We start from the raw sequence: 14,731 nt of genomic DNA, 5'->3' as shown, positions 1-14,731 counted from the left end.
CCCTCAAAACTCACAAGAGACCAATAACAAACAAGATAATCCCTGTCGGCAGACTTAGATTCTAAAAGTCACAACACATAGGAAAATGGATAGTGAGGGAAGATGAACTAACACTTCATGTAGATGGGATCTTAACTGTGACTAACTTGCTCTGGATCCAGCTCAGTTGTAAAACACTGAAAAACATGCCATGTGTTCAGCATATCAAATGACTATATTTTGGTTTCCCTTGAGAGTACACTTATCTGCTGGCTTCTGAAGCTGGCAGATAGCAGCTCCCTCATTCAGATGAAATGCCTTTTTAAAAGCTTTCCCTACACAATCATGCATTTTAAGATTCATAGCATAACTTTTTCATACTTACACTTGAATTCGCTACAAAAGAGATCACAGATAACAGTATTACAGTACAAAAGAAACTCAGTATGTTAGCTTTTGAAAATAGCTTTTTTATTTCTTAAAGGGAAGGATTCTATTTATCTGCAGCTATCTGGAGCTCTGTAAAAATATGTATTGATAGTTAGGTTAGGAAGCTGGAGCATGGTCAGGGATGATGGGAATTGTAGTCCAAAACATCTGGAGGGCCGAAGTTTGGGGATGCCTGCTCTAATGCATGTAATGTTATGCTGAATCCTGCCAGCCACAAGGAAGGAGACAGGAACTGAGCCCCTTGAGGCATCCATGGAGCTTTGGATCTCATAGATTAGGGTTTTCTGCTTGTTACCACAGCAGAAAAGCTGGTAGCAGCTTTCAGGGCACAGCTTTAGGCCTACATGTTATCCTAATGCCCACAGCCATCACCATCAGGGGGTTAGGATTGTACGTAGACTCAAATCAACGAAGATAATCATTAATTTAAGCCCTGTCAGCTTTCAGTGTGTCTAGACTAAGCATGCCAAAGTCTGGATCCAACCCACTTTATTGAAATGGGCTGAGCTAGGTGTTCTTTTATTTCCAGTGAAGTTGTTTCATCATTTTAGACCAGGCGTCGGCAACCTTTTCTGCCCGTGGGACGGAGGATTCCCACAGACTATTGGCGTGGGCCGCACAGACGCAGAAGCGATTTCCGGTGGTGCTGCAGACATTTTGGAAATAGGCAGCCAGCACCGGAAATCGCTTCTGCCGCGGACATGTGCAGAAGCGATTTCTTGCGTTGCGCATTTCCAAAATGTCCGCAGTGCCAGAAATCACTTCTGCAACTGTGTAGACGCAATTTCTGGCGCTGCTCGGTGAGTCCCCGAGGGTCATCTGGTCCAACCCCTGCAACTAATGCATTCATGACTGATGGCCACCCGACCTCTGCTTAAAAACCTCCAATGAAGCAGAGTTCACCACCTTTCAAGGGAGTCTGTTCCACTATCTGACAACTCTTACTGTCAGAAAGCTCTTTTTGATGTTTAGTTGGATTTAATTTACCTGCATGTAAAATGGGTAAAGGTAAAGGACTCCTGGTTGATTAAGTCCAGTCAAACATGACTATGGGGTGCGGTGCTCATCTCGCTTCAGGCTGAAGGAGCTGGCGATTGCAGAGAGCTTTACTCAGATTGGTTGGGCTTTCTAATCTTGATTACTTACATTTACATTTGAAATAAGATTATTATTATTACCATGGCAGGTGCCAATTCCAATCTGTTATTAGAATATAGATAGATAGATAGATAGATAGATAGATAGATAGATAGATAGATAGATAGATAGAAATTGTAGCTCAGTATTTTGCAAAGCTCCCCCCCCCCCCCAAGAAAAAAAAGCATTCTTTTTTATTTGGGTGACCTGAAACAATGTGTCTAGAATTATGGAAAAGGAGCTTTCTGAATACTTGTGTTTGTGCTCTGAATATTTTGAAGTCAATATGCAGTTGCTTCTGAATGAGCTCACTTAAGCTACAGATGAAGCCATAAATTCCTATAAAGTGCTCACATGTCAGTAGTATTATACGTGAGAAGCACAACAAACTGGGCTGTATTGTGAAAATGTTCCCTCATCCGAATCTTTTTGCATTACTTTGTGAGAACTTAATGGAAATTCTTGCTCAAGCTGACACCCATCAGTTCAAGCATACTGCCCACAACTTTGGGTTTGTGGTCTAATACTGTTCAAAAAGGAACAACAACACCCTTAAACTCAATAGTAATATTTTTACAGCAATTATAATCAAAATGCTGTTTCTTGGGAATTTGGCTTTTAAAATTGATTGACCTGCTTTTGTCAAATAGCCGAACAAAATATAATGAAAGGAGCTAAGCTTAATAATGATAATAATAATAATAATAATAATAATAATAATAATAATAATAATAACAACTAATTTTAATGTTGGCTTTTCCTTTATTTGGTAAGTTGTTGGTTACCAGAAGACTCCTGGGTCTGTTTTGTTTAACAAAATGCAAAATATTTGAGTAGAATATATTAAAACAAATGAGTTTATGTATAATGGTACCATTTTTCCCCTTTATTTGAAGGTCACTCTGTGAGATTGCTGGGTCAGAAAAAGGATAATGGAAAACGGTTGGGGGGAGCGCGATTGGATTTGCCAAAGATTAGAAAGAACCCACTGATAGAAATAATTTCCATCAATACAGGGTAAGCATCATTCAAACTGACATAAAATATTCAATACTGCCTAGAAATTCAATTTCATTTTTGTCCATTCTTAATGCAGAGCTGCCTCAGGTCATACCATAAAGAACAATTTAGGGGGAAACAGTGAAAATTCCCATGATATTCAGTAGCATTAATACTTTAAGACAAGTTACCTACTTATTTACTTACATTTCACAGTTATAAAAATTCAGGGGTGTGTGTTTTTGCTTAAACTGTAGTTTCTGCTATTTCTAATCTTTCCTGAAAACATAATTTTGTGTTGTGATAGATCTCTTTTGTGTGATGACTAACTCTCCCTACACCAGCCTTTACACAGCCAATTTCCATGTCTGTTTTGTGGTTAGAGGAACCACCATGGAGCTGCTTTCCCCCTCAGGACCCACAAGGTAGTGTTGGAAAGTTCTCCTGAAATCAAATACAGTGGTACCCCGCAAGACGAACGCCTTGCGCAACGAAAAAATCGCAAAACGAAAGCGTTTTGCGATTTTTTTTTGAAGACTCGCAAAATGAAGTCGTCTATGGCCGTGCTTCGCAAGACGAAGCAGCCTCGCGGTGGGAAGGGAAGCCGCCGCTGCCGCCGCTTACCTTTACAATTCTGCCGTCGCGGCCGGGGGTGACGTCCACGGCCGCCGCTTCTGCCTCCTGCGGCGGCGCGGCGCTCCTGGTGGCCTCCGCAGCTCTGGCCTTGCCCTTCTTGGCGGCCTCCGCGGCTTCGGCCTTGCCCTCCTCAGCGGTCATGGCGGCCTCTGCGGCTCCTCCCTGGCGGCTGGCGGGATCCGGCAGGAGCAGCAGCAGGGCTCGCCAGGCGGCCCTTGGCGGCAACAGTGGCGGCATCTGAAGGAGTGGAGGCTGCGGCGGGAGGAGACCCCTGGCCCTCCTCCTGCTTCCCCCTCCCCAGAGCCTTACAGACTTCCGGCCATGGCGGGTGAGTCGGTGCCTTTTTTTTTGCACTTCTTTTTTGCCCATAGGAACACATTAATTAAATTTCAATGCGTTCCTATGGGATACCGCGCTTCGCAAGACGAAATTTTCGCACTACGAAATGACTCATAGAATGAATTAATTGCGTCTTGCGGGGTACCACTGTAGCATTTTTGAGGGCATTGCGAGCATGCAGCTTTACTATGTGGCAACTTGATCGCCTCAGAAAATATGCTGATGTGAATGAAGTCATACCTCACTTTTTATGCCATCAAATGCCAACAGTGCCCTTCAGCTCTCTATATTGGACAAACAGGCCAACCGCTACGCCAAAGGATAAATAAATCTGACATCAGGAATCACAAGACAGAGAAACCAGTAGGAGAACACTTCAATCTCCCAGGACATTCTATACAAGATCTCAAAGTAGCTGTCTTAATACAAAAGAATTTCAGAAATTGACTGGAAAGAGAGGTTGCTGAACTGCAATTTATCACCAAACTTAAAACCATGGAGAAACCTGGTCTGAACAAAGACATTGGATTCTTATCTCATTATACATGATAAAGCTATCTTTAGCCACCCCTTGCTTTTCCTGCGGGACCAATTGCAGTCGTAAACAGTCGTAAATTCTTCCTATAAGACCAAATGCAGTCATAAACAGTCCGATTTTCCACCACCCTTCTGAGTGGTGCCCCCCCACCCTCTCACTATATGAGGGGATCTGATGACTTCTGTTTCAGTGTATCTGAAGAAGTGTGCATGCACATGAAAACTCATACCAATGACAAACTTAGTTGGTCTCTAAGGTGCTACTGGAAGGATTTTTTTAATTTTTTTAAAAAATACTACACCTTGCAAGAGGTATGTCTTGTTTAAAAAAACAGAAGAAAGCATGATTTGAGAACAGTATTCGAAATTAGCCCGGTGTAAGGTGCATTTTGCACCTGGCTTTGGGCCACTTGCAACCAATTGAAGATGCCTGGGTGCCAGAATAGTGCCTGACATCTCTACCATCTGGAAGTATATGCCTGAGGATCATTGGATCTGGACTGTTTTGCACACACTAACACCCCACCCTGTAGAATTCTATCAGTTACATTTTATCTGCTCAATTGGAGTGAATTTCTGGATCAAATTTGCTTTTTTCTGTGCAGCCTGAGCAGGAGCAGTCACCATTAAGAACAAGAGGTCAGAATATATAGACTGTCCCTGGATCAAATGACTTTTCAAGTTCTCAAAGCTCTTAACGTAGTTCAAGGTTGTCATCTAAACTAGCTAGATGTTTAACTGAGAGTCAATCACAGTCAGTCCATCATTTGAAAAATAAGACTTTAAAGCCTTCCTGCCCCAAAATGGCAACTAAACATTCCCTTTTGGCGACTGTAACCTTGGTTTCAGGACCCATTTGTGCCTAGCTTATATATCTGAGTTTCTAACACTGTTTGAGAACTGCAATGAAAGTAACTGCATTTTAATTGACTCTCAAAGGCTTATACTAGTGGGCTAAGGTGAATTGAGGTTACAGGACAGTGTTATCTACTTCAAAGTCTGCACCATGGGAACTAAGTACTGCAGAATCAGTTATTTATGTAAAAGAAGACTGAGCTGCAAATGTCATTGTTTTTGTGGTGTATCTCTTATTAGGCAAGCAGCTGGTCTAATTAAAAACAGAACACTATCTCTCTTGCCTGGGTCATCCCTGGTTGCTAACACAGCAGTAACACACGAACCTTCCTCCTTTCTCCCCCCCCCCCCAGTCCAATTTCCCCATATTCATTGCTTTCCCCGCCTCCCTGCTTGCCTTTTGTTCTTTCTGGAACTGCGGCTCCCTTACCCAGAAAACAGTCCTCTTCCATGAGTTTATCCTCTCTTGGTCCATCGATTTCCCCTCACAGAAACTTTGCTTTCCCCAGCACTGCCCCTGTTTTTGCCTTCTCCTTTAGATAGTGGGGTAGAAGAGCTGGGGGTGAAATCGCATCTGTCAACGAATGTGTCCTTTTGGTTTCAGATAGCATTTGCTTAGACTAAAAAGCCTGGGGCACAAATTTCACAGCCCTCCAGTGGCTGTGGTGGCCATAGCTGCCAAGTTTTCCCTTTTCTCGCGAGGAAGCCTATTCAGCATAAGGGAAAATCCCTTTAAAAAAGGGATAACTTGGCAGCTATGGTGGTGGCTCATTTACCAGAAGTATACACTCTGGAAGTGTATACTTGATTTGGACCAAACTAAGCCTCCTAGAGCATAATATACAGTGACTGAGCCCATAGCAGTGCAGAATCAGCAAGACCAAAGGAGGAAAACAGACACAATCTTCTGTCCTGGGGCTCTCACGTTCACACTAAGCCATAGCTTGGTTTAGCGTTAGTTGTGAACTGAGCCATAATGTAACCATGCACATTCAAAGAGTCTTCAAAGAGTAATTAAAAATGAGAAAGCTAAATGGAGTGGTCAGTAATAGGTGATGTGGATCCATCTTACTGAGAGCAAAAAGGATATAGGTTAGGAGACGAGAGAGGGAAAAATAATTGTTTACCATAGAAATAATTGCAAAATCTTTTTTTTTAATGTTTGTCTGTTTTTAGAGGTGCGTGTACACGCGCATGCATGCACATGTATTTGTGGTACTGGAATACATCAAAGATACTATTTCTTAATTAAACTATTTAAATGGGATCTCTGACACACAGTATTTTTCCAATTACTTGTCCAAATATTTAACCACAGCTTTGTAAATCTAAGTACTTTAACATTATTTTCTTTGTTTTATTCATGAAGTTCTACATCACTGAATATGTTTGAGCTGATATAAAGAACATTGTTCTTTAGATTTATGCATTTATATATTTAGTTTGAAATTCCCACACTTGCCTCGAGGGGTAAGAGCAGCCAACGTGTGCAGTTTTTATAGCTCAAAGTTTATCTTAATCCAGCATCGTTCCAGCAGCATCTTACATAAGGAATGTGCTGCCAGACCTGCTACTGTTCCTGTTAGTTGCATCCCCTTTAGAATTGTGAATTACAACTTATCCACTGGGTAGGGTTGCACTGAAATAGTTGGCCCTTTGCTTTTTCTTAACAGCAGCCCTTCAGAATATAAGAGGAGCCTGCTGGATCAGGCCAGTGGCTCATCTAATCCATCTCACAGTATCCAGCGAGATGCCCATGGGAAACGTGCAAGCAGAGCCTAAGCAAAGAGCACTCTCCCCACCTGCACTTTCCAGCAGTTGGTAGTCAGAAGCATATTGCCTCCAATTCGGGGGGCAAAGCGTAGAGCATAGCCAACATGACTCGGAGCCGCCTTGATGATGATGATATTGATATTGCTTCCTATGAAGCATCTCAAGGTGATTTCACAATAAACAAACACACAAATTGCATATCTAAAAAAAACCAGCAATCACACACACAATACAAAGGTTAAGGGTGCTGGGAGTTCTAATCCCAGACATCTGGAGGGCACTGTGTTGGCTCCTTCTGTCCTAAAGGACTTGGATATTATAGAATTACAATAATGGTCCACGTAACTTTTCTGAACTGTGATTCCATTAGTAAGCTCTTAGGACACATACGTTTCCTAAGAGAAGCTTTTAGAAATGTCCCTCAATAGATTTTGTAGGATATTTAGCTAAATTAGTGTTCTGAATTTCAAAAATCATGGGGCTGCTTTAAAGTGTGACAGAGAACATCATCATTAACCAGGCAGAAAATATACATAAGAAAAATGTTACCTTAGCCAAAAGAAGCATATAATAGGTGAGACTTTAGAGAATATTATATGGAACTGTCTTAACTGGTTAACAATCTCACCCAATAATGGACTGTGGAGAAAAGCTCTTAAGACATGGGCAGAATTATATAAGAGGAGGCGATCCTAGCTATTACGGCCTATATAGATGAGCACCTTAGGCCCAGAAGTAAATAGGTATTGGTATAGTATGATTTCACTGGCCAATATATTCTGGCAGCCACAGTTTGCAGTAGTTATTACTAATTAAATTTCTATATCACCCTTCATCCAAAGATCACAGGGCAGTTTGCAATATAAAAACACAAAAATGCATAGCATAATAATAAAGAAAAACAACAACCCCCACAGAAGCTGGAGCTTCTGGGTTTCTAGTTTCTCCCCAATAGCAGTTGGAGAAGGTGATACAGATCAAGGGAATTGGTGCAAAATGAAAGGTTTCAACATTACTTCCACCTGAAGCTGCTTGAATAGGGTTGTTAACTAGTTATAAAAAGGAGGAAATGGGGGGGGGGACTAGAGATCCTGATCACAGCTCTCCCTCAGCATATCCATTTTGTCCCTTAGCATAGTGGTTTCAAAATACACAACAGGATAGAGGGATCTTCCCTTGGGGTGCTGGATTACATGTGCACTGTGAAATGTGCAAGCAGCTACTGATTGGGCAGCCTTGCAGATAAGTATTGGGATAAGATTTATTTATTTGTTTGTTTGTTTATACATACATACCCCAGCCACTCTGGGCGGCTTCCAACAGAAAAATAAAATACAATAATCTACTAAACATTAAAAGCCTCCCTAAACAGGGCTGCCTTCAGATGTCTTCTAAAAATCTGGTAGTTGTTTTTCTCTTTGACATCTGATGGGAGGGCGTTCCACATCTGATGGGAGCCATTCAACTATCCTCATGCTCTGATTCGTCTGTCCCCTGCTTATGTGCGCATCTCTTCAGCCAGGGGAGACGAAGAGTTTACCAGTGGCCTCCTCTGTTGTGTTTCCATCTGTGAAAATTGCAATGCGTGCTTGCATCTGCATGCTGTCATCTTCCAGAATGGGGAGAATGTGTTCACGTGTGGTAGCAGCAGGGGCTGCACCTGGCCACCTGTAGGTGGTTACTGATCACAGGCAGCATACTTTTATTACAAGGGAGTGGTTAAGGGTATGTTAATTTCCTTATTGCAGCAGTGTTCTTACATGAATAAACATAATTGCCTAATTCCACGATCTGCTGCAATGGTCCGTGAATATTTCAGATTGAGCTCACAACTGAATGCAGCTTTATAACCTGTGCTCGCATTGCAAGTTACCCCAGCTTATTTCGCCTGGGTTAAGTTGCTGCCTTGCCAGATGTAGCAGAGTGTAAGGCAGAGAGAAGGCATGGCAAGTTGTCATTGATAATGCTTTGCCTCCACAGTTTTCTTGTGGGTATTTCAGTCTCTGTGAAGCTGTTGCACAGCCTTCTATACCTCATGTTTCACTGTAATGGCCAACAGGAGGGACTTTCCAAATACAGAACTTAGCTAAATTACTTGTCATTCCAGCTATGAATATTTATGGGATCAAGCTAACTTAATGGCTTCTTGTCTAGTCCTGCAACCCATTTTTCAGCACAGTGGTATGTGCTGGGTGCGAACTCCCCAGCACATGCATGCTCATGCGCACACACCCTTGGGAGGATAGCCAAAGCACTAATCAATGGCCTATTTTTCATTGCAACCCATGCTAGCTAAAACTCTGTGAGCATTTTTAATTTACTGTAGTCTCAAAAACTGCAATATTTTAAGCATCTGCTCAGTATCTGAAAGGAAAGTTATTTTCAATAGCTTTGCAACTGGATCTGTTTTCACATTTCTTTAGAAGTAAATCTCGCTGCATTTATTGGAGGCACTGTTGTGTCAGTGTACACAGGGCTGCAAACTTAAGAATTTACATATCTATTTTGTGTTAAGTCTTTCTGAGAATATAATTTTGACCTATGTTTCCTAAATCTTGTTTGTATGTCAGAGGAATTTCATACTCAGAATGGCACTCATAGATGAAATTTGCCTGCTGACGTAAAATGCTTCATTATAATTGGCCTTTATTTTCCCAGTAGAAGACCCTCTTTGTTAGCAAGAAATAGAAAAGTACTGAAGGAAGTGCTGACAGCTCACTTTAAGCAAAGGCTAATTACTCTTTTGGTTCTCATCAAAATAATTTCTGTTGATTACCTTCTTTAGCACTCTGCATTCAGACTCTGCACCTGACATAATTTCTTATGAATATATTGATAAAAGTAATTTCGAATGTTGTGTTGTTTGACAAACAGGGTGGATAAAAATCAATGATTTTTTTTAAAAAATCAAAAAAATCGGATTTTTTTGATTTAAATCGGATTTTTTTGATTTAAATCTGATTTTTTTAAAAATAAAATGCTTTTTGAGGAAAATATATTACCATCCAAAGGTTATTCCATCATGAAATAAAGATTAGTTTTTTAATTATGTAGAATAAGGTTGTATATGTTTATTTTTGGGGGTAAATAAATGCCATTAATCCATTCACAATGTCATGCTCTTCCAGAGGTTTTTGTAAGATTATTGGGCAGATTCTCTGCCTACAAGATATTATCACAGATGCTTGGTTTACTTTTGCAGTTCTCAAAACTGAATTTGACTCAACAGAGATCACATGCCTCTTCTTCACAGCAAAAATGTTATAACATGAACAGAGTTGAGAAAAAGACCTTAATCCTATTGTTCTACAAACCTATGAATACAGAAACAACCCCTTCAGTGCTAAGTTTCAAGAAGTTCAGTGAATAGAATAGAAACAATATTTTTCTGATTGTTTGGAGTGGACAGTATTTAAGTTTTTCATGTGATTTAAATCGACTATGATTTAAATCAAGCCTTACTGACTAGTGATTTAAATCGTGATTTAAATCATGATTTAAATCAGTTTGATTTAAATCAAATCCACCCTGTTGACAAACCAGACCCCTTGATACCATAGAAATGGTATTGTAATCCTGTAACCAGAAATACTTTCTCATTATAATATTAAAAGGGGGGGAACCCTGCCTTTTGAGTGGCTAATTTCTGTAACCACATTTTATTATACAGGAGTAAGAATTCTAATATTAATAAAGAGTTTGGGTAAGACATAATTTCCTGTTTTTGGGGGGGTCTCCTATTTTTCTGTAGAAATCTACTCCCTTATTTGTTAGAAAATGCCAAGTATGAGAGCCAAAGTTTATTACTGCTCCAATAAGATAGTTGGCTGCAAGACTGAATCTATATTTCAAATTGCTTGGTAATAGCAGCATGTTTTTAGGAGCTAATTCTTGTAGGGATGGATAGCTAGTCAAAATTATTTGGTTCTTGAGCAGTTAGGCAGCTGAAAACCTATATTTTCCTTGATTGTGAATATGCATCGTTTTCTCTCTCCCCACCCACTCATTTCTAAAGTACAGTTTTTGCATTAATTGCAACAAAAAGACACCTGAAAAACATACTTTAGATGTAGGACAGATATCAGTGAAATGTCAAAACTATGCATTTTAGGATATGGTATATTTCTGTGAGGTAAAAACTGTTTTGTGATTTCCTGCTTTTGAATTATTTAAGGATAACTAAACGATCTTAAATGCAGACGCCATCGTTCCTGTCTAACTATAACTTGTTGAAGTATCTGTTGCCAGGCCTGAAGCATGCAAGAGCACCAGCTGGAGTATATCAAATATTCATGGTATCAGATAGTTAACAATAACAGAATGGAAAGACAGTTTCACAGATCACAGTCTGTCCCATTATTTTTCTAATCTAAGTGGCTGACATCATATATTTTAAAGAAATGTAGTCTTCTCTTTTTGGCTGTGACTTACAAAATATGTGCCCAAATTGTTATGCCATGTTGGTCGCAGATTGGCTTCAAACTGCTTCAGATTGCATTTTTATTGAGCCAAGCCAAGAGTAGTTTATTCAAAGGTGTTGTGTAATGTCACTTTTTCTCTTGGAACAAAGGCCCAGTGCATTTCCAGCTATAAAGCCCGAGAGGTATTTTCCGTCTTCTTTTTAAAGGGGAGTACCATTGCTTTTTGTCCAATTGCTAGCTCTTTCTTTCTCTGCTCTTAGTAAGTAAGTAGGAAGAAAGAATGAGAAGAAATTTCTTTTTAGTTATACTTTTAAGCAAAGGTCGAAAACATAGCTTAAGCAATCCCCAGTATTGCACATTTACCAGTTCTTAGAAGTATCTTTCTGGCTGTTGTCCATATCTTCATTTGTAACAGGAAAGTTTGACTTTGAAGACATTCTAGAAATGTCAGCTTCTTTATTTTCTCTCTTAGAATCATTCAAAATAGCAATCTAAATAGTAGATCTAGTCTTACATTTGAAAACATCAAGGCTTCTGTGTGCTTGAAAACAAATGGTCCTGTTTTCTAGAGTATCAAGACATTTCCTGTCCTTTGGTTCATCTGGTGTTCATCCATTGCTGTCCCATCATTAATTGGGCTACATTTTGTTGTTGGATGGCATATCAACATACTGAGCTTCAGCAATCTGATTTGAGTTAATGCTATTCCCCCATAGCCCTCTGCAGATAAGTCATAGAATTGTACAATCATAGAATTGTAGAGTTGGAAGGGGTCCCGAGGGTCATCTAGTCCAATCCTCTGTGATGCAGGAATTTCAACTAGATCATATATGGCAGATGGCCATATAACCTCTGCTTAAAAACCTCCGAGGAAGGAGAGTCCATCACCTCTCATGAGAGTCTCTTCCACTGGGTGTGTTGAGGATGTATCTCCCAGTCCCTTCCACTCACCACACTCAGTCTCTGCACATTCAAAATTCTGTTTGCAAAAGATCCTAAGCTTGTACACTCCAAATAGGTTCTGTGTCTTTTATTACTTCAAGGATGGGGATAATGTATATGGAGCCTATGTATGTTGTGGTGAATGCATGTAGGCCCTTGGAACACAAGTGTCCCAAAATAAGTTGAAGTCTTCTCCTTTTCTTTCCTTCTCCTTTTTGTTTTTTTGTAAAGGGAATTTGTAGATGGAGTGAGGGGTGGGGAGTTAGAAAGCAGTTTATGCAAAGGTCAAGCAGGAATGTGCCACTCATCACATCTATTAATTTAGTTTCTCAGCAAATGTTTGGCAGTCCCATGATCTCTTATATAGCAGCCCAGAACGAGACTTGGTGTCTCTCTTGTTTTTAAGAGATAAACGTCTAGTGTGCTTGTATTTTGGGGTTTGTGTGTGAGTCATGTGTGTTTATATACTCATTTTAAAGCCTTAGTTACCTTGGAGCAAGGTAACGTGTTGCTCAACAACTTGAGTTCCTATTAGGCTGAAAGTACAGCTGCAAGTGTGTTTACAAAAGGGGTTGCTTAGTCATCTGCTTTTCCCAGCTTCTGCCAATCTGTTTTTCTTTTTACTTTGATAAACTATCCTCATTTGTTGGCGTACTTTCTGCAAACTAGATTGTGCTTGATTCACTGTACAATTTCCCATGGTTTGAGGGTAAATAACCATTCCTCTCCCTGATATTTGTATTGATTTAGCTTAAGTTCTAAACCATGTCAAAAGAGAGAAAAGAACCAACATTGGGAAAATAGAAAAACAGATGCAGGTTTACACTAGATATAAGTAAGTTTCATCCAGAGGCGTGAATTCCATATTCACTATAGGTTTAATATACCAGGACTCATTGAATTGAAGGGACCTGTTTAAATCACATGATTCTATTGTACAATTCTTTGTCAATTGTGCCTGAGCACTACCGGTATTTGTATTTTCAACTAGACATTTGACAACAAGATGACATGTGAGCTTCTTATGGCCCTATATGACTATAGAAATAGCTATTGACAAAACAGGTTATCAAAATAAATATGCAGAACATTGTGGTGTGGGTTAACTATTTTCCAAATGGAAGGAATGGAGGTTAATGTGTGTGAATAGTAAAGAGAAAATATTAATATTCACCTTTTCTACTTGGTTTCCTAATCAGTCATGTCATATAAAGAAAATTGCAGAGGTCACAAGAAAGGTTCGATGTTTTTAGATAATTGATTTTAGTAGGCCTAAAAATTAAGGTTGGTTAAACTTGCATTGGACTGCAGTCCAGAATGGTCCTTTACTCTTCCTTGAAGAATTCACAGTGTGGTAATGAAACTGGGAACTGAGGCTTGAGAGTACTATACTCTTAGAAAGGCAGCTGCAATAATGGTACCTTGACTGGTTCCACCATCTGCAGAAGAAGGCAAGCTGTGGCTCTTGCATGGAAAGGCTGTTAGGTGTCAAATGTCCTACGTTTTGGAGATACATTTTTGTGAGAATGCGTAGTTTGAGTTGGCAGAGTAAATGTACAAATATAAAATGCTTTGAACTATTTTATTTTTTTAATTGTTCAACCATGCTGCTGAATATAATTATTGGTTATATCCTATTATTTTATAATCATACCATGATCAGCTTATGATACACATAAAATACAATGCAAAACAATCATTTAAAATAAGCTGCTAAAAACACACATATTATTTGTATACAATTAAGGCTAAAACTCAGAATTGAGGCAGTAGCAGAATTAAACACTGAAAGCCTGCAAAAAAGGTTTTAATTTTCAGTTTTGTTGAAAGGAGGTTAGAGAGGGTGTTCTGGCACGGTACTGTTAGAATAGTGTGCCAGAGCCATGGTGCCACCATTGAAAAGGCCCTCATCATGGCACCAAGAGAAAGGCCTATAAGACTGATTTCAAAGTCCAGGCATGTATCTATGGGAGCAAGATGACCTTGTCCCAGATCATTTAGGACTTTAAAAACCACTTAAATTGAGTCCAGAAACAAACAGATAATCAATAAAGTTGTAAGATTTGAGATGTACATTCTGATCTCTGAGCACTAGACTAAAGTGTATTAGCTTTCGATAGAGATCTCAATACAAACTTTCTTCACAGCTTCCAATACTGAGCCAAATAGCTGTGTTACTGTCTGAGCTACTTTACACGGCAGTCACATTTGCAGCAGCTACCCTCATGTACACCCTGTAGCAAACACACAAAAGTTTGATTGACAGGCACAATTCTATAAATATCCATTGTATACATGTCAGGGACTTGCGGCAAATTAGAGCTCCTGAGCGCATTGACACACCGTTTATGCATCTGCCATGGTGTGCGTAAAGTGTGAAACAGCCTTCATAATAATATATAATATATTTCCTGTTGATTATGAATATATGGCTACTTCCCTTTCCACTGGCAGTTGTAGAACTGTTAAGACAGTGGAAATACAGAGCTATATATGTGGAAATAGAAAACTTGCAAGCAAAGATTACATCAACAATATATGCGGAATGTGGCTTGCTTCAGTCATTACTATTATTTATGCATTTGTTGTATTTTTATAAGGCATTTTATTGGCAATGCTCCCAAGGCAGTTTACTAAAACAAATAAATGATATAAAATGTAAA

General features: G+C 39.6%; 1 protein-coding gene across 8 annotated transcripts in view; it reads left to right on the top strand.

The window, feature by feature from the left end:
* CDKAL1 (CDK5 regulatory subunit associated protein 1 like 1) overlaps window positions 1-14,731 on the top strand; it is a 250,860-nt gene that overhangs the window by 87,831 nt on the left and 148,298 nt on the right. For all 8 annotated transcript variants that reach the window (XR_009558049.1, XM_035126315.2, XM_035126314.2 and 5 more), the window contains one exon: window positions 2,463-2,583. Coding sequence is in view for 7 of the 8 variants with exons in the window: in XM_035126315.2 (XP_034982206.1) it covers window positions 2,463-2,583 (121 nt within the window). In the remaining variant the exon portion in view is untranslated. The remainder of the gene's footprint in view (window positions 1-2,462; window positions 2,584-14,731) is intronic.

Source organism: Zootoca vivipara, chromosome 8, assembly GCF_963506605.1.
Source record: "Zootoca vivipara chromosome 8, rZooViv1.1, whole genome shotgun sequence".
Taxonomy (NCBI): Eukaryota; Metazoa; Chordata; class Lepidosauria; order Squamata; family Lacertidae; genus Zootoca; species Zootoca vivipara.
This window is presented reverse-complemented; position numbering and strand designations above follow the sequence as displayed.